This window comes from Brienomyrus brachyistius, chromosome 2 (genome assembly GCF_023856365.1).
Source record: "Brienomyrus brachyistius isolate T26 chromosome 2, BBRACH_0.4, whole genome shotgun sequence".
NCBI lineage: Eukaryota > Metazoa > Chordata > Actinopteri > Osteoglossiformes > Mormyridae > Brienomyrus > Brienomyrus brachyistius.
The window spans coordinates 15,806,712-15,827,905 of NC_064534.1; the positions used below are offsets into that span (position 1 = coordinate 15,806,712).

The 21,194-nt window shown below is 38.2% G+C and overlaps 1 protein-coding gene across 23 annotated transcripts; it reads right to left on the reverse strand.

Annotated features, from left to right (window-relative positions):
- Positions 1–295: 295 nt before the first annotated feature.
- LOC125717126 (uncharacterized) lies at positions 296–14,311 on the reverse strand. Of its 23 annotated transcripts, none has more exons than XM_048990111.1 (17): positions 13,649–14,311; positions 11,967–12,075; positions 11,381–11,543; positions 11,071–11,263; positions 9,664–9,771; positions 9,187–9,291; positions 8,710–8,814; positions 8,233–8,337; positions 7,756–7,860; positions 7,279–7,383; positions 6,802–6,906; positions 6,206–6,313; positions 5,372–5,428; positions 3,013–5,011; positions 2,849–2,917; positions 2,142–2,276; positions 296–715 (listed from the first exon to the last, which is right to left on the reverse strand). In XM_048990111.1, the coding sequence occupies exons 2-17, from the start codon at positions 12,067–12,069 to the stop codon at positions 492–494; spliced, it is 3,789 nt and encodes a 1,262-aa protein (XP_048846068.1). In that variant the 5' UTR covers positions 12,070–12,075; positions 13,649–14,311; the 3' UTR covers positions 296–491. The 23 variants fall into 23 exon arrangements, with proteins under 23 accessions (XP_048846068.1, XP_048846063.1, XP_048846073.1 ...); XM_048990106.1 differs by having other exon boundaries at positions 297–715; positions 11,967–12,078; XM_048990116.1 differs by lacking the exon at positions 9,187–9,291 and having other exon boundaries at positions 297–715; positions 11,967–12,078.
- Positions 14,312–21,194: the final 6,883 nt, after the last annotated feature.

Sequence of the window (21,194 nt, forward strand, 5' to 3'; positions counted from 1 at the left end):
ACTGAACGCGACATTAACATTGCAAAATCTGCAACTTTTAATGAGTTCACCTTCACAAACAAACTCATCAAATTAAGTCAAATGAATCTAAAGCAATCAAATTCCTGTTGCCTGATTTTTCAGATAGGCTTTCCTAATATAAAACAGAAACCTGTCAAAATCATTGGCATTTTTGGCTATTATTTTATATATATATATATATATATATATATATATATATATATATATATATATATATATATATATATATATATATATATATATATATATATATAACGTCAAACGGTCAAGAACTGCCATGACATTAAGCTTAAATTTAAACTACAAAATTTGCAACTTTTTAGGAATTCAACTTCACAAACTCACCAAATGAAGTCAAATGAATCTAAAAGCAAATAAATTCCTGTTGACTGAGTTTTAAAACAGGAACCTTTCCAAATCACTGGCAAACGGAAACAAAAAGCCATACCAGAGAATTCGTAACTTTAACCCTATTTACGTTGAATTTCCCTTTTGTAGGCCGTGATGCGATTATACACATAGAATTTCAAGTTCTCCCAGTTTCTTTGCTTAAGAGCTTCTGGTTCCGCTCTTAAACACCTCTCGCAATCGCTCTTTGCTGGCACAATACCAGATATGATGAACCGATTCATGTGCCTCTCCACTGCCTGCACCTCTGTCTGCTGCCAGGGTCTCTTCTTTTGGGTCACTTTACCTTAAAGTGGTAAGAAAAACTAATTAGTAATGCTGTAAATCAGATATAATTTGCTAAATTCTATATCAGCATACATGCAGCAAGTAAAATTCTTTGCATTTACCTAGGAATAGAATTATATTGTCAAATTTTAAGAAGAAACAACAGTATGTATCTTCTTATGAACATTAAAGATCCACTAGATAAATCCATCTAGTATAGTATTAGTATTGTATATAGTGTGTATAGTAATTATATAAGACATTACAACCCTGATTTCAAAAAACTGGGATGCTGTGTAAAACATAAATAAAAACAGAATGCAACCGACATTCAACTGAATACAAAAGAAAGGCTCAGTTCTTCACAAGCAAGGATAGCACAGTGGTTACCACTTGGTGTGTTAGCACTCATGGCATGTGAAAGTACCTTTAATGTTGAATGCAAAATATGCCGCCATCCATATGATGTCTTTTTCAGAGACGTTATTGCTTATTCCAGCAAGACAATGCCAAGCCATATTCTGCACGTGTTACAACAGTGTGGCTTGCTGGTAAAAGAGCGCTGGATCTAAACTGGCCTGCCTGCAGACCACACCTGTCACCCTTTGAAAATGTGTGAAAATTATGAAACCCAAAATACAACAACAGAGACCTTAGTTTGTTGAGCAACTGAAGTCATGTATCAAGTATGAATAGGAAAGAATTTCTTGTTCAAAACTTCAACAATTCCCAAAGGCTCACTGAGTGTTGGTAAAAGAAAAGGTGATGTAATACAAAGGTAAACATGCCCCTGTCCCAACTTTTTTTAAGCATTTTGCAGGTATCAAAATCAGGTTCATCAGTATAAACACTAAATATTTTGTGTTTGTATTGTATTCAATTGAACATAGGTTGAGATTTGCAAATTATTGTATTCTGTTATTTATGGTTTACACAGAATTATAATGTTTTTGGTATACTGTACAACCATCATACAAGTACTAATATGTACCGCTTTAGCTATATTAGCTTTGGTAACAAGAAAATTATATTAAAGCTACTTGAAGTTGAGTTGCTTCTACATTATGAGTAATGCTGTAAGTTATCCAGTCATTCACACTGAATTGCTCCAGCACCCTGTGAACAGCCAGGACAGGTGGTTGATATAGGGGCTAGTTATTACTAATGTTTCATTTATTAGAACAGTTACTGTTACTAGTCCCACTTCAAGCAGCTTATAGAGTCGAGCAACAACCAATTAGCCCCATCAAATGGTACAGAGGGATTTCTGAGAATTGTGATTTTCAGACAGGGCAGAATAATGTAGAGCTGCTTGGGACAACAACAGTTTGGCAGCAAAGCATTCATTTAAAGCAATTTGGCTGCTACAACATTTAGCCATTTCTAGTTTAATTCAGACACTGACAGTACCTCCGCAAATACAAACAAAAGAGTAGAGAGTTCACCTTTGGATGAAGGCCTCACAGTACTGACTACTGACGGTGATGTATCATCTAATGGTAGTGGTTTATGTCTCTTGGACGGTGGTGGCGGCATTTCATTCCTTTCGGTAGGAGGAAGTATCTCCTCTGCTGATGGTTCTGTGGAAAATAATCAACATTCAGAGCAGATGCTGGAGGTGGATGCAAATGCAGTAAACTATTATTTTATTAAATATGCAGAAAAATCCAAAATATACAGCTGAATCATAGTCAGTAAACAGGCAGAGGCAGGCAAATCTCAAGAAACCAGAACCATGATTAAAACCAGAGTGACAGGCTTGGTATCATTAGGTGCAAGATGCTAAGCATATACACCGATCAGGTATAACATTATGATCACTGACAGGTGAAGTGAACAACACTGATTATCTCTTCATCATGGCACCTGATAGTGGATGGGATTTATTAGGCAGCAAGAGAACATTTTGTCCTCAAAGTTGATGTGTCAGAAGTAGGAAAAAAATGGGCAAGTTCAATGATTAGAGTGAGTTTGACAAGGGCCAATTCGTGATGTTATGTTTGATTATTATTTTTTTTTTTTATAATTGTAGCTTTCAAGTCCCAATTAATACGTCCATATGCCCCTGGCATTAGTTAGCTAAATAACAAATTCAATTAAAGCAATACTCTAATAAACTTATTTACTGACTTAAACTAGTGACAAAACATACCATCTATAATTGATGAATCTGCCTGACATTTCTCCTGGAAGTCTTCCTCATCACTGTCCAGAACTTTTTCTGTGGAAGTCATACGAAGTACAGCTTAACAATGTGATTAAACAAAAAGAATAGATAGCAAGCAGAAAAATAAACAAAAAAGTCAAATAACATACCATCTGGATCTATCTGAATTTCATCCAAGTTCTTGCCATGAAACTCAGCTAATCTTCCCTGCTCGAGTGCCATTAGAACTTTGCTGATCTTTGCAAGTTGCAGGGTTTTCTCAGGGAGTCGATAGAACTCACGATGGATTCTAATGTCATGTCCAAGAAAGGTGGCCAGCTGGTCCATCTCTGTGTCTGTCATGTTCAGCACAGTTGAAAGGGTTGCAGCATGCTTTCGCAGTCTGGTAGATGTCAGTGATTCAGGACATTTTGCACCACACACCTTGGCAAATCCACGGATGCAATCAGAATCTCGGAAATGTGTGATAGCTTCTGGTCTCGCAAACATATACTGATTGTCCTTTAGTACCCCATAGGCCCCTCTCTGCTTAGCAAGGAGTTCTAATGCACACAGCATTTTTGGAGTCAATAGAATTGGAACTGGGCGACCACGTTTCCCCCTGGTGACAATCCGTGTAAAGTGTCTGTAAAGTTTTCTTTCCACTTCAGACAGAGCCCAGTCCACATCCTGATGTGGATCAGAGGTGTCTCTCGATAAAAATGCAGATAAGGGCATGCTTGCCACCTCTCCTTCCCTGCGCCGGTTAAAGAGAATGATCTGGGTCATACACACCTTTGTAAGCTCAATCCAGGCTTTTACAGAGGGATTTTCATAGAGCGATTTGTACCAGTTATCCTGCATTTCATTGAGATATGCATGCATTTTTTGGACATCTTCAGTAAAGGGCATGAGAGTGGGCACATTCCACTTTGCTTCACTGATGTTCCTCAATGCAGTAGCTGAGATCATCTCATTCCACTTTTGCTGATGGACATCTAGAGACTTACTGGCATTCTCAACAAGCTCTTTGTTGTTTGAGATTAAACCCTGAGCTTTTAAAAGTTTACTTACTTTAACCAAGGCATTTCCAAGTTTGTTTGCCAGTGATGGAATTAAGAACTTGTTTGTTTCACTGTCATACCCACATGTAAACTTGACAGCTTTGACAGTGTCCATGTAGTTCTTTGGATTTATGAAATCTTCCAATTTTTTTAAGGTGGTCACTTTGCTGGCATTGTAAATCAGCCTTCCGATTTCTCTCATCTTCTCTCGAACATACTGTTGATTCTTGCGTGATGGTCCACCTTTGTTTAACAAGTGCTGTCCAAGAGCAATAATGACTTGGTCATTTTTGATTATATCTGTGACTGGGTCAGGATTCATGGCACCGATTACTCCCCACAGTTGTTTACTTACGTGTGAAGGCACAGGCCCTGTGTATGTACACATGGACTGAACACGGTTCTTTCCTGGTTTGGAGGTGACTGATCCGGGTTTAAGTTTACAATTATGCATATGCCGCCAAAGAACCTTTCTTGTAAAAAGACCTTGACAATATGCACAGTGCATGAATTCCTTTCCCTGCACTTCTTTATGAGGTCGCCTAAATGGCACTAGTTCCCCCTTTCCTGACTCCATTACAGCAGCATTGTGAGCATAATTTCCTCTGTTACGAATATAATCTAGCTGTTTTTTCCTCTCCTTGGAACCCTTTGGAAAGCTTAGAGCTTTAGCTACATCAGGTTTATTTTCATGTGCACCTTCTAGATGCCTTGCGATCTTAGAATATGGTTTAGAGCAATACAAGCAATAGTGTTTCTTGTTGTAAATTCTATTCCCTCCTCTTTTTTTTAATGCCTTAACAACCATGATGTCATTTACATTCTGACTTGAAGAGGGTTCTTCTTCTGCTCCAGTGACTTCAGATGCAAGGTTGTGGTCATCATAAGTCATTTTGTCTGGGGTTGTCGAGTCACAGACTTGGGAACTCACTGAACCAGAGACATCAAGCAAATCAAAAGACTGATTCTTGGTCCTTAGGTTTTGTTTAAAGCTGTATTCACTTCCACTGTCACTTTCACAAGTGGTATCTGGAATATAATCATCATTACTCCCTGATGTGGAATCATAAAGTTCATCAGAATTGTCAGGAACAGCGTCTTTCATCTAAAAATACAACAAAGTAATAATTATTCGATCAGTAAATTGTCAGAAATGAATTCAGCTATTTTGATAATAAATTAATCATTGATTCAGTTTAATTTTTGCAGGTTTTGTAAGTGTGATAACGTTTCTTTTCACCATATTATTTTGGATTTTGGACAGCTGATTTAACAAAGACATCTGATGACATCTTAGGTTCAAAGAAAAAGTGATGCACATTTTTCACTTCTCTCTGGTATTTTATAGACCAAATAATTTATCAATTAAGAATATAATCCAATGAATAATTGATACTGAAAATAACTGTTGACTGAAACAAAGTCCCAGTTTAGTAAACATTTTTTTTTTGGAAAGAGAACTTACTTCAATACTTTTAGTCCGTCTGAGTCTTGGTACAAAAACCTCATCTTCATTGGCAATCTGTAAATACAAGCAACCATATAAACAATATTTGAAATAGTAGTTTCAATTACAAAGTATCCTCTAGGAATCTGTGGGGAAAAAAAGTCATCTGGGAACACAGTCTTTGGCACTATAATTAGTGAAATTAAAAATAAAGAAAAATCTGGAAAAAGAAACTTTTCTAAAATGCAATTTAAAATATGCAATTAAGAAAATTGAACTGAGAATTGTTATGGCCAAAATATGTTGGCTGACCAACTTGATTGCATTATATAAATATAAACAAACTTTGAATTTGTTGCCTGCAAAACACACAAAAAAGGCTGACAAAGATGGGTCATGTTTAACCACTTTGTGAAAGACTAACGTTAGAGATTTATCAAAAAGTACTGTGCAAAAAGAACATTTTTCAAAACAAGATAGCACAATACAGAGCCCATAGAGAATTGTATGCTTCCAACTTTGTTTAAGGAAGAACCATATATTAGTGTGATTTTCAAGTGTTGACAAACTTTTCTCCATATACTGTATGTTTAATGCATCATATGCTTTCTGGGGACATTCCACACACAGTGTTACTGTTCCTTATGGGGACCAGTTCTGCCCAATTTATCACAAACATTTTGTAGTCACACACCAACTGCAGGTGTGTTGTGGGGACGTCGTGAGTGCCTAGAATACAGTACTTATTACCAAAGATAATGATCCCAGTGAAAGCTAAAAGCTAACCCCTAAAGTAGAGAAACATAAAAAGAGACACTAGAATTCAATCTGAAGCGATGGACATGAATGTACCTGTTGAGGTGTGTTGTTTGGTTCAGTAGCATCATATATCGGAGTCTTTGAGAGGAGGGAAGGTCGAGAGTCGTCCGACCCCATGGCATTAGCTGTAATGCTGGTCGTCTGAAAACACATTTATAATGACAAATTCAGATAATGAAAACACTGAAAACAAATTGTCAATTTCAAGTAAATATTCCATAACATGCAGACAGACAGACTGCGTGTACAGACAAAATCTACAAGAAAAGATGAGATGCATGCCGACAATCATCAGAGGAAAGAAAAAATCAAATTCATTGTAAAATATCTTTTTCTGCCCAGTCCAGCTCTGTCAGTGTTCACACATCTTGAATGAAAGACGCTTTGTGGGGACATTCCACACACAGTGTTACTGTTCCTTATGGGGACCAGTTCTGCCCAATTTATCACAAACATTTTGTAGTCACACACCAACTGCAGGTGTGTTGTGGGGACGTCGTGAGTGCCTAGAATACAGTACTTATTACCAAAGATAACGATCCCAGTGAAAGCTAAAATCTCACCCCTAAAGTAGAGAAACATAAAAAGAGACACTAGAATTCAATCTGAAGCGATGGACATGAATGTACCTGTTGAGGTGTGTTGTTTGGTCCAGTAGCATCATATATCGGAGTCTTTGAGAGGAGGGAAGGTCGAGAGTCGTCCGGCCCCATGGCATTAGCAAAAGACAAAATCTACAAGAAAAGATGAGATGCATGCCGACAATCATCAGAGGAAAGAAAAAATCAAATTCACTGTAAAATATCTTTTCCTGCCCAGTCCAGCTCTGTCAGTGTTCACACATCTTGAATGAAATATGCTTTGTGGGGACATTCCACACACAGTGTTACTGTTCCTTATGGGGACCAGTTCTGCCCAATTTATCACAAACATTTTGTAGTCACACACCAACTGCAGGTGTGTTGTGGGGATGTCGTGAGTGCCTAGAATACAGTACTTATTACCAAAGATAACGATCCCAGTGAAAGCTAAAATCTCACCCCTAAAGTAGAGAAACATAAAAAGAGACACTAGAATTCAATCTGAAGCGATGGACATGAATGTACCTGTTGAGGTGTGTTGTTTGGTCCAGTAGCATCATATATCGGAGTCTTTGAGAGGAGGGAAGGTCGAGAGTCGTCCGGCCCCATGGCATTAGCAAAAGACAAAATCTACAAGAAAAGATGAGATGCATGCCGACAATCATCAGAGGAAAGAAAAAATCAAATTCACTGTAAAATATCTTTTCCTGCCCAGTCCAGCTCTGTCAGTGTTCACACATCTTGAATGAAATATGCTTTATGGGGACATTCCACACACAGTGTTACTGTTCCTTATGGGGACCAGTTCTGCCCAATTTATCACAAACATTTTGTAGTCACACACCAACTGCAGGTGTGTTGTGGGGACGTCGTGAGTGCCTAGAATACAGTACTTATTACCAAAGATAACGATCCCAGTGAAAGCTAAAATCTCACCCCTAAAGTAGAGAAACATAAAAAGAGACACTAGAATTCAATCTGAAGCGATGGACATGAATGTACCTGTTGAGGTGTGTTGTTTGGTCCAGTAGCATCATATATCGGAGTCTTTGAGAGGAGGGAAGGTCGAGAGTCGTCCGGCCCCATGGCATTAGCAAAAGACAAAATCTACAAGAAAAGATGAGATGCATGCCGACAATCATCAGAGGAAAGAAAAAATCAAATTCACTGTAAAATATCTTTTCCTGCCCAGTCCAGCTCTGTCAGTGTTCACACATCTTGAATGAAATATGCTTTGTGGGGACATTCCACACACAGTGTTACTGTTCCTTATGGGGACCAGTTCTGCCCAATTTATCACAAACATTTTGTAGTCACACACCAACTGCAGGTGTGTTGTGGGGACGTCGTGAGTGCCTAGAATACAGTACTTATTACCAAAGATAACGATCCCAGTGAAAGCTAAAAGCTAACCCCTAAAGTAGAGAAACATAAAAAGAGACACTAGAATTCAATCTGAAGCGATGGACATGAATGTACCTGTTGAGGTGTGTTGTTTGGTCCAGTAGCATCATATATCGGAGTCTTTGAGAGGAGGGAAGGTCGAGAGTCGTCCGGCCCCATGGCATTAGCAAAAGACAAAATCTACAAGAAAAGATGAGATGCATGCCGACAATCATCAGAGGAAAGAAAAAATCAAATTCACTGTAAAATATCTTTTCCTGCCCAGTCCAGCTCTGTCAGTGTTCACACATCTTGAATGAAATATGCTTTGTGGGGACATTCCACACACAGTGTTACTGTTCCTTATGGGGACCAGTTCTGCCCAATTTATCACAAACATTTTGTAGTCACACACCAACTGCAGGTGTGTTGTGGGGACGTCGTGAGTGCCTAGAATACAGTACTTATTACCAAAGATAACGATCCCAGTGAAAGCTAAAATCTCACCCCTAAAGTAGAGAAACATAAAAAGAGACACTAGAATTCAATCTGAAGCGATGGACATGAATGTACCTGTTGAGGTGTGTTGTTTGGTTCAGTAGCATCATATATCGGAGTCTTTGAGAGGAGGGAAGGTCGAGAGTCGTTCGGCCCCATGGCATTAGCAAAAGACAAAATCTACAAGAAAAGATGAGATGCATGCCGACAATCATCAGAGGAAAGAAAAAATCAAATTCATTGTAAAATATCTTTTTCTGCCCAGTCCAGCTCTGTCAGTGTTCACACATCTTGAATGAAAGACGCTTTGTGGGGACATTCCACACACAGTGTTACTGTTCCTTATGGGGACCAGTTCTGCCCAATTTATCACAAACATTTTGTAGTCACACACCAACTGCAGGTGTGTTGTGGGGACGTCGTGAGTGCCTAGAATACAGTACTTATTACCAAAGATAACGATCCCAGTGAAAGCTAAAATCTCACCCCTAAAGTAGAGAAACATAAAAAGAGACACTAGAATTCAATCTGAAGCGATGGACATGAATGTACCTGTTGAGGTGTGTTGTTTGGTTCAGTAGCATCATATATCGGAGTCTTTGAGAGGAGGGAAGGTCGAGAGTCGTTCGGCCCCATGGCATTAGCAAAAGACAAAATCTACAAGAAAAGATGAGATGCATGCCGACAATCATCAGAGGAAAGAAAAAATCAAATTCATTGTAAAATATCTTTTTCTGCCCAGTCCAGCTCTGTCAGTGTTCACACATCTTGAATGAAAGACGCTTTGTGGGGACATTCCACACACAGTGTTACTGTTCCTTATGGGGACCAGTTCTGCCCAATTTATCACAAACATTTTGTAGTCACACACCAACTGCAGGTGTGTTGTGGGGACGTCGTGAGTGCCTAGAATACAGTACTTATTACCAAAGATAACGATCCCAGTGAAAGCTAAAATCTCACCCCTAAAGTAGAGAAACATAAAAAGAGACACTAGAATTCAATCTGAAGCGATGGACATGAATGTACCTGTTGAGGTGTGTTGTTTGGTTCAGTAGCATCATATATCGGAGTCTTTGAGAGGAGGGAAGGTCGAGAGTCGTCCGGCCCCATGGCATTAGCTGTAATGCTGGTCGTCTGAAAACACATTTATAATGACAAATTCAGATAATGAAAACACTGAAAACAAATTGTCAATTTGAAGTAAATATTCCATAACATGCAGACAGACAGACTACGTGTACAGACAAAATCTACAAGAAAAGATGAGATGCATGCCGACAATCGTCAGAGGAAATAAAAAAATCAAATTTATTATAAAATATCTTTTCCTGCCCAGTCCAGCTCTGTCAGTGTTCACACATCTTGAATGAAATATGCTTTGTGGGGACATTCCACACACAGTGTTACTGTTCCTTATGGGGACCAGTTCTGCCCAATTTATCACAAACATTTTGTAGTCACACACCAACTGCAGGTGTGTTGTGGGGACGTCGTGAGTGCCTAGAATACAGTACTTATTACCAAAGATAACGATCCCAGTGAAAGCTAAAATCTCACCCCTAAAGTAGAGAAACATAAAAAGAGACACTAGAATTCAATCTGAAGCGATGGACATGAATGTTCCTGTTGAGGTGTGTTGTTTGGTCCAGTAGCATCATATATCGGAGTCTTTGACAAGAGGGAAGGTTGAGAGTCGTCCGGCCCCATGGCATTAGCTGTAATGCTGGTCGCCTGAAAACACATTTATAATGACAAATAAAAAAAAATGAGATTTCACTATTCCAAATACATAATACAAAACTAAGTATTTGATACTTAACCAGGTGACTGGTTGGACACAATGGACCTGCTGGTGATTTTTTGTACTTTGCTCATTCATCTACGCCTTTAAATGGACTGAATGGACTCCTCTAAATTTATATTAGCAGCTGTTTTTTCAACCAAATGTAACATTTTTATTAAATAATTAGGACTTGCATTTACTTCATTAGCTGTAATCTAGGCTGAAAATATTTTTCATATGACTATCAACATCACTACCTTTATTCAGATTGTAGGTAAATTTTCATAAATAAAGGAACTAAACATTGGCCATATTTATTACTGGGTTCTTAAACACTGATCTTATCTAACAGCTTCTGAGAACATTAGCAACTTTGATTTGATTTTCTAGTGCCTCTTCCTCTGTTAGAAGATTGTCATTTATCTTAGAGGTTGATCATGGATTGCAGCTTCAGGTGATGCTAAGATAATTCTGATACTACTTGACTGATTTTGTTTCTTTATGTATGTTCATTTTCATTCTTATTTTACCACGTCAGTTTTTTTTATTTAAATAGTGATAAATTTGATTAATATATACTCCATTCAATCATAAGCCTTTCTCAAACATTCTGCAACACTACAATATATTCTGTACACTGTGTGACATACTTGTTTTCTCCATGGGCAGTCGTCACCTCCATAGTCATAGGAAATCTCTTCTCCTTCATTAATGTCATTTAGTGCAAACAGACAAAGGTGCGGGTTTCCATTCACATCAATTTTTTTCATCCTACAGTTTGGATGCCTGTGGTCATCATTAACTAGCCGCCCAAAGGATCCATCTTCTTTAGAGGCATCAATACTTAAAAAGATGGTAACATGAGAAAACAGGAAATAAAAATATAACAATATATCACCACAAGATCAGAGTTTCTATTAATTTAGTATAAGGAGTATTATTTGCAAATTGAAGTCTTACCAATACATTTTCCCTCTCCACTTGAACGCAAACATAAATGCAGTACATGATGGGTGGTAAAGTTTTCTTCTTCTCTGGGATTCCGCATTATTTATCATTTCTCCCCTATATTCAACAACAAAATCTCCTTTGCAAATCAAACCCTTTGCAAATATACCACGGCCTGTAATAGACAACAAAACCATTTTTAATAAAATAGGAAAACCTATGCATTCTACCATTATCCAATTAGCCCTGGTCATGTGTTCAGGTCTGGGAAACCCGTTTTTAATGTTTTGTAAAAGAATCAATTATAATTTCAACCTAACACTCGCTGGCCTTGGTGAGTGTGTAAAATGTATATAAATGGGCTCATCGGTCATATACATGAACCTATTATGTGTATAAATTACCAAATCTTGCAGCTAATTCATGCCAATTACACAAAAACTGACCTTGACAGATGGTACCTCATGATACCCTAAAGTTTGCATTAGATGCTGATCAGATAATGATACAATCATTATCTGATCAGCATCTAGTGCAAAGCTTCAGTTTTGCATGCAAGTAATTATTAACTGAAAAATCATGTCAGACATCACCTTACCTTTCTCTGCATTGATGTACTTCACATCTAATTTCCATGTTTTGTCAGTCTTTGAAACAACGTAATGAATGGCATCCTTAAGTGGGCTGATTCGTGGTGGCATTTCAAACTGCTAGGAAATTATTAAAAATTAGTTTGACAGATCTCGAATCGTAACTGAAAAGTTATTAACGAAATAGTATTTTTTTATTAGTTCTTATGTTCAGATACATCAAAAGCATACTTTCAAGATTTATCATTCTCTCAGGCTACCACTTCTGAAAATCCTTTAAATAACTGACGAAACTCAACTGTAAACCAAAATGGGGAACCTGATATTGTGTGGTACTAAAAAAAATGTCACTGTAGCCTAAATGTCTTATGGGGTTGTTTACCTTGCAGAATGGTAAATATACACCTTCGCCTTGAGGAATAGATATGTTCCCCGTTTTCCTGTACTCTGTCCTTTACTGCTAGTATAACCCAGCTCCTCTCTTACCATGCGCAAAGTTAGATGAGACCCTATCTTTCCAATACCCATCCATCCATCCATTACCATAATCTGCACTGGAGTCGCAGGGGGGACACAGACGGGGACCAACCCTGGGTGGGCGCCAACACACCACACAACTACAGGGCCAATTTAGACGCACCAACCAGCCTACCCTGCACGCCTTTGGACTGTGGGAGAAAACCGGAGCCCCTAGATAACCCAAGCAAACATGGGGAGAGCGTGCGAGCTCCACACAGAACGGACCCGGAATCGAACCCAGGACCTTCTTGCTGCAAGGCAGCAGCACTAAACACTGCACCCTCTTTCCAACATATAGAAGTGAAATAAACTATATGTTTATTTCTTAAACATATACCTTCTATATATATTCTATACCTTCTTTTTTAGATGCAACATTAATTATGAACCTGACTGGTTCATAACACAGGACAGGCAACTGCAGGATTTTTCTTTTAAAACCGCATTGCATCGATCTTCTATACCAGTACATACACTGTCCATCTTCTATTCGAGCTCGTATAGCGTCCATCATATGTCTACATTATATTATACTGAGTAACTGCGTGATGCAGACGTGCAGTAAGCAAGGGGTTGCAGAACATATCTTCTTTATTCTGCTCAATTTACATACCGGTTTAAGAACATACTATGCGTGCATGCTAATGACTGTTCTAATAAACCGTTCTACAGACTTATCACGTCTCAGCCGAAGTGTTTCGAGAATCAGATTAAAAGGAGCATCGATACATCAAACCACCGTGAAGCGCTTTAAAGATTACCAGTAGTACTACTACTACTATTACTACTATTAATAATAATAGGAACTAGGGAACTGTGCTTGGCCCAGGAAACTGTGCACCAATATCCTCCAAAGAGGCTGAACCCGTCACTCACACCGATGACAATTTTCGCTCGATTTTTTGGGAAACCGAAAATGGCTATCAGCTAACTACATTACATGAAGCTAGTTAGATATGTGGGTATTACACTAAGCATTCACACGCCAGCTACAGGACCCAATTTAATATATTAGTTTCGTCTTATTAACTTAACCAATCTAGCACACTAGTAAATCTGATAAGGTGTATGTAAACTCAGCTGGCTAGTCAGCTAGCATTGTTATATATTATAAATAAGTATTAATTATAAATAACGTATTAAAACACAAGAAATATAATCACAAACTTACCTTTCACTGTATTTGGTCGTGTAAAAGCAGTAGAATCTTCCTTTCGTCTATGTTTCTACTTCCCGTGGTGCTGAAAACTCATTAATGGTCAGATAAAACTACACTTCGCCATAACGCAGCTCTCGTTTCACCATTTTAACAATTTTTTGAAAATATTAACATAGCAGCCACTTTTTTACACACCTACATTTATTGTTTATTTAATCTTATTTATTTTACTCGAAAGATAAGTATTATAATTGCTTAATAGAACAAAACTTTACGGTGCTCTTACCTCTCAAAGCTATTGCACATGCGCAAATCACGCAAACACCTCCGTTAAGTGGGCGGTACCGTGATTTGCATAAATTAGGCTTGCAAAATGTGTGTAAGGCTCGGCCAAGCCCCACCCCCAAAAAGTTCCGGTTCCTGACTACAGGTGGCAACATAGAGAATCCGTGTGAACCGTGTGATCCGATGAGGTCGTTCGTTATGGGCCTAAGCTAAAACTTTGTAAGGCACATATATACAGTCTCCCCAATATGTTTTAATGGTTTCCCTTATGGGGACCTAGATTTTTGTCCCCATAACGTTTTTGGTCCCCATAAGGTGACTGTGTATACAGATCAATGTCCCCATAAAGATAGGAATACCAACGCACACACACACACACACACACACACACACACACATATATATATGATGACAACAGCATTCAATGAATAAGCTGTCAGAATTGGGCTTATCTGGTTATATGCCAGGGACAATTCTGAGACGTTCAGAGAGGTCTGGACAACAGACAGATAAATTGATATCTGATTTTACTGCTTGGCTGAAACTGTCTGAAAAATCTATCAGTGAAGGTCATCAAGTTGGAGAAGCCCTGCATTTCGTTTTTTACTTATGACAGAAATTGACCTTAAAATTTAATATTTGACATAAAGTCAAATTTTGTTTTAAGATATTTGGTTTTTTTTGGTGAAAATTATTTTTGTATAAATTTTGATCAGCATTTTAGAAGAATAAATATAATTCTTGCATCCAGTCCTTTATCTGTGTATACTCCATGAATGGGAATAATTTTGTGATGTAAATTGAAATAACTGAGAACTATAGAGACATGCCAAATTAAAATATACTTCCAATAAAGATCATATCTCACTTTTATTTCATGAACATGTGCCTTGGGATAAGTAGACGGTGAAACAGTATCATAGAGGGGTTATTATTAATCATGATTTTTACATGCAGAATTGTGTTTAGGGAAATGTTTTACAGGAACAATTTGGTAATCGACATGTAAGTGCAGGTAATTTAAGCTTGGTTTTACCTGTCAGGAAATTTACTTTAAAATTCTAATACTATATATATATACTAATATTGCTTTGGTAACACTTTACTTGAAGCTGTCATCTGCTGTATAATGCAATATAGATACTTTTTTGATGCATTATAATGGTTACTATAAGAATTAAACATGCTTTGTACTGTATTTATGGAGGTATCTACAGTATAGTGCATTATACTGTAGATGAGTGCTGCATAAAATATTAGTAATACATAATAAACATAGCTAAAAGTATCATACTTTTTAATAAATATTTTTAAGCATGTTTATAATGCTACAGTATATGAATGCGTTATATTGTGTTTTGAATGTGTTCATAGATTCTTATAAACATCGCATTAACAGAAAATGTTACAGTTGCTTTCAGAGAAAATATATAATTTAAAGATCTGTTATGCCAGCATTGTAAATTTTAGGACATATATGAATGGAATTTTACACTAAATTCCAAAAATAAATAAAATTAATATAAATCTATAATATTCAAAAAATACAATTAAAAATAAAATTGGGATTTTGTATTATCTGCCCAACAAACTGCTCACATGCCAATTAGGTTATTGCATTTAGCTACAGGAAATATCGGCACTCATCAGTAAGGCAACACAGATTATTTTGAAGACCATTTCCCTGCTCTTCTGTGTATCAAATAAACCTCTAAATTGTTGAAAATGGATTTTATATCAAGCATAATCATGAGAACACTGCTCAGCTGGTGTTTGACCTTTAGCGTAATTGATGTGGTTTGTAGGTAATGTGGGTTTCTGTTTCTTAAGTGGGCATTTGTTTTGTGATTGTACGGCCTTTTTTTAAGATTAGTTGCACGTTATCGTGTGCCATTTAGGGTGCACCCTTCCTGGTGCCCCCTGGTTCCCGAGATCGACCTAGTAATGGTTAAAAGGTATAGAAAATGCATTCATGTATATCATTGTTTTTCATGACTAAGAAAAATATATGGATAAATCTACCAGTGAAGGTGGCCTATATAAATCTATAATATTCAAAAAATACAGTGAAAATTAAATGGCTACAACAATGCTGTTGAAGGCCTGTGACCCCACATTCCATAACCTGTAGGTATAGATACTGGATGGAAGGGTGTTGTTGAAGGTACATAGTATCCAGAGTTTATTTTCTAGACTGGTCTATCTGAATAAGGTAGAATTGTGGGTTACTTTTTTAAGCAAAAGGTTGTAGTTCCCACGAGCACCCTACAGTTAAACCCTGCCTTGAAGAGAACAGTCTTGTTGCACACCAGTGTAGCCGTAAGATGCAAAACCCACTGAGAATTAATTTTAACTGTCATATTGAATATGGTCTGAAATAATTCTTTTAACTTTAGACTGTGAAAACCTAAACTTGGCATGGGGACATCACCTACTTTTATTTTCAAGCTGAAGAACCCTACACTGTGTTCTGCTTGACAGTTCCCTGGTGTAGTAAATCACATTTCATTCCGACATAACAGACCATAACATGCCCAGTGAACTGGCAAATAGATCTTTAGCTAGCTTGGCTTTACAATGTAATTTCCATTTCTTTCCTGGCTTTTATTTCCTGCACCCTTTGCTAATTTCGTTACATGCGATTTATTTACTTGTATTGCTTATATTCATTCTAAATGTCCAAAATTTCCGTCAATGTCAGTTAAGAAAAAAATACAATTTCATAATCAATGAACACATTTTAGAATAGATTCATGAACAATATTGCACTTTTTGACTCCCAAGCACTCATAAGCAGGAATACAACTGTCAATAAAATATTATGCATAATTACACACTGGTGACCTTTGGAGTCGCAGAAAGCCTACAAATGCTACATTTAAGTGACTCCATCACTGTAAGGTCAATTTTATAACTTTAGCCTGTGGTATAATCGTAGCCTGTGCTTTTATACTTTTTGCAATACAGGTACTCAATACATCAAACTCTGCTAAAATGATATGCCTTCACCTGAGTCATGTAATAATGACTGGCTGCTGAAAAATAGCTTCAACTGAGAATTATATATGTGGATTATTTAAAAAATTAAATAATTAATTTCAAATACCATTTTCTTCTTGCTGCATTTATTACTATTATTATTATTATTATTATTATTAATTATTATTATTTATTTATTTTTCTGGTCCTGAATTGTCCACCTTTGATCACAGGGCACAAGATAAGGGCACAGGCTGGATGGGCTGCCAGGCCATTGGAGGTCATGTGGGCACATAATCATAATCACACTCTATTATCAATTTAGAAATTCTAATTCATGATGGTGTTGCGGAGCAGTCCAGGGAGGCTAGAAACTGGGCCGGGCTCCTCTAATCTGTGCCAGGCTCGTCTGTGGCAGGGAAGGAATACAGCATTTAGAAAGGGGAATGAGGGCAGTCTGGTATCTGGGTCGTTGCTGCCCTCATGTCCAGATTCTGTCAGACTTCTCCACTGTGGGGATTTCACTGGTCTGACCGGTGACCCTCTGCTTCCAGGACTTCAGCATTTATGCTGTGCTTGCTCTCCCTGTGCCCAAGCAACTTCTTAAATTAGCGGCTTCCAACCACAGACGATTGGGCCTTTGCCTGGAGCTCACTGCTTGTTACCTGTTTCTCATAGGCGGCTGCTGTCCCTGGTGCTGAAATCACTGCAGTGCACTGCCGACCAGGCAGCAGGAGCAGCAGGAGCAGCAGGAGCAGCAGGAGCAGCAGGTGAGCAGTAGGAGCAGCAGGAGCAGCAGGTGAGCAGCAGGAGCAGCAGGTGAGCAGTCGGAGCAGCAGGTGAGCAGAGGGTGAGCAGCAGGAGCAGCGGGTGAGCAGGAGTCTGTGACAAAGCATATTATTATCCTTTAGTTAATATTCTATTGTGAAATGTATTTTAATTGTGAAGAATGAAAGAAATCTGCCCAAGTCATAAGTTTAAATATAGAAACTGGAAGAACTACACAGAAACAGAAGATATCAAACATGGGGAAAGTATTTTTTTTCTTCTAGTGGATTAACACTAAAATCTGAATTATTGCATACGCATGGAAACCTGTGGAGTGGATGTTCTCCCACAAGAGTGCACTGGAGGCGCAACACAGCAGGGCTTATCCACACAAGTGACATTACACTGGAAAAAGTAAACACAAAATGGGGACATGGCATCTTTAGCAAAGGCAAAACGATGCAGTGGAACTATAACTGAAAATCCTGAATAAAACAACAAAAACAACAATCAAGCACTGCACAAACACAAAGAAGCTTTCAGCAACAGAGCCTTTTTCTAAATCAGCGCTAATTCCATATGGCCCTTAATGAACCTTCAACCAAGTAATTAGTCCAAGCAGAGCAGATTCGGTGGTATTAATGAACTGTGGAATCCCAATTATCACCAAAACCCCACCCAAGACCACCAGTAATGCAAAGAGTATACTCCTTATGGGACATGCCAGGATTCCAAGAAGGATTTTCTGAGATCGGTTTATTGAGATATGGATGGATGAGTCAATGAATACCTCTGCGCACAGCAAGTAGGTTAGTTATATTGTGCTGCTCTGCACTACCTGTACGTTTGATGGGGTTTTCTTTCATCTTTTTGCAAAAATCTATCAAGAGCAGCAGCTTGCAGGTTGTGTGAATGATAGATGTGTAACCTCAATGTGGTGCCCTGCTCCTGAAGATTCGTTCCAGAGCAACATTCTGATTTATCAATGAAATAGTTTACCAGAGTAATGTATCAGCTAGTCTGCCCCTTTAACCTGAGACATACATTGTCATGGAGGGAAAACAGCTTTGGTGTGATCTTTTGTTGGACAGCCGTAGCGGGAAACCAGCATGTGGCAATGAACATCTCAACTTTTTTTTTTGACAGATTTAATATGATTGTGTCACATTTCATCACCATATGTAGGTCAAGGCTGTTGTAACACATCCAACTTCAGCCAGATGTATGTGTGGAGCAGAAGTGATTTTGCACCTGATAAGCTGTCTGAGTTTAGCATAGCAGAGTCACCCTCTGGCCATTGCTGAGCAATGTTTAGTATACTGACTTCTATAGGTCCACTGGGGTTATTCTGAATGCTACATAATACAAAAAAAAACATTTCAAGAGTGTTAGGAAAAATAGCTGTGAGGTCATCACAATATGCAAATGAGGCATGGCCATTAAAAGCAGAGTTGGGAGGGACCTGTAAGGGACTTTGTCTTAACGTTGACGCAAATTGGTTTCTCAGGGATCTCTTATCTATCATTGTGCCATTAGATGCAAACATACAGTGAATCCTAGATGTGTTTCATTAAGAAATTTTATAATAATTTACATTTCTGTTTCACTAATGGAGCTGGTTACGGACCAACCTGGAGTTGTTTTTTGGTCTGTCATTACATTTCCATTTAAGTATTTAGATTTATTTCAATAATTTGTTTATACACTTCATACCTAAGGTCATAACTCTATATTCAAAATTAGAAGGCCATATTTTATGTCCATACATAAATAAAATTTTTAATTTAAATTTCATTAGATAATTAATTTGGAAAATAAAATACAGTCATGAAGACTGACTCTTAACTTATTACTCTGATAACAACAAAGTAGATATTTAGCAAATATATTCAACTCATTATAAGAATTGCCATGCATCACTTCTCCTGCTGCAATAGAAAGAGTGCTAAGGAACACTGGCGTGCTGTTGACCTCAAGCTGATTTGCACCAAAAACCAGAATTGGCAATGAACTAGCAAGGAAAATTAGGGATTACCCAGAAGTCAACTGGCTAATTTGCTCCTGAGCTGCAGACAATGGTAATCTAAATGCCACGCGCGGTACAATTCTGAACACAGAAAAAAGTAAAATGCATTCAAAGCCACAATTAAGGTATTATGTAGCTCTGGGATGCTTAACATACTATGAACTAAATTAACTTTGTGGCTAATTAGCTTTCAAAATCACTTAGCTGAAATAAAATTAACAATACCCCAGCTAAACTAAACATCAAATGGAAATTGCACATGGTACTGTTAGATTATAAGAATTACTTTGAAAGTAATTACAAGACAGTAAGCTGAAAAATATGCATTGGATGTTTCCTCACAGAAACCTCAGGCGTTTAAATTAATTGAGAGCCGAAGTTTCTATTAGAAAAGTTATTCGAAAAAGAATAAAACTGTATAGTTATTGCATTACCCTACCTAGCAAAGAAATAAACTATTTGTGCATAGCTGTAGCTCTTGACACAATACGCTGGGCACCTTTCTCAGTTTTAGTAAAACTTAATTTGAGCAGGAGACCGTCGAAGCGACTCGCAAAGAGCTATTTCACAGTAATAGAAACAGGTTGTCAGGTTGTCAGGTAAGCAATCCTGCGTACGTATATATGCATGTATGCACACATCCATCTACTGTATTTATCTTCCAACACTTATCTAGAACATGGTCCTAGGGAGATCTAAGATTATCCTGAACTGCTTAAAATACTTTAACCATATCTTATGTGTAGCAGTCTTGAATCCAGACATGATATGGCGGATTAGAGGTCGTGACACAACACAATGGATCATCATTTCTTTCCCAGAATCATCGCCGAAAGTGAAATCAAACCAACTATCTTTTCCATGTAAACCATCTATCTTTCCAGCAGGGAGTCTGGGGTGGGGGTGGGTTTGTCAGCAATTGCTGCACACATTAGCCCCAGTGAAGCTTTTCACCCCTACATCGCTACACATAAACACAGAAATAGCTGTGCAGGTAGCGATATCACTAGAGAGAGGAGGCTGCTCCTGCTTTGGAGGGAATTTGGTCAGGTCACGTTGTGGAACATGCACTGGTGCAGCGCATTGCTGAATCTCACCAGATGAAACACCTCAGGATCCTGGTTGGCAACTGCAGGGCTGATATGTGGTCCAGTCCCACCCTCTGGAAATGGCCGTCTATCTGTCACAGCCAGGTGTTATGTGGGTGTCCCCTTGGCCTGGTCCAGCTGCTTGGGTCCTCAGCAATGATCACCCTCAGGGTATCGCGCCACATGGCATTAGTGCCGTAAATGACGCGCCCTTGCAATGCATTTGGAACTGCCTAATTAACTGTTCCTTCAACACAAAGTCTAACCAGCTGTATACCCAAAGATTCACCAAAGAGACACAGTACCAAAGCAGTCCATCCTCGTCTCAGGTCACTGGACAGTGTCCATGTTTCACAGCCATACAGCAAGACAGGGAGCACCAGGACTCTAAAGACTTGGAACTTCATCCTCT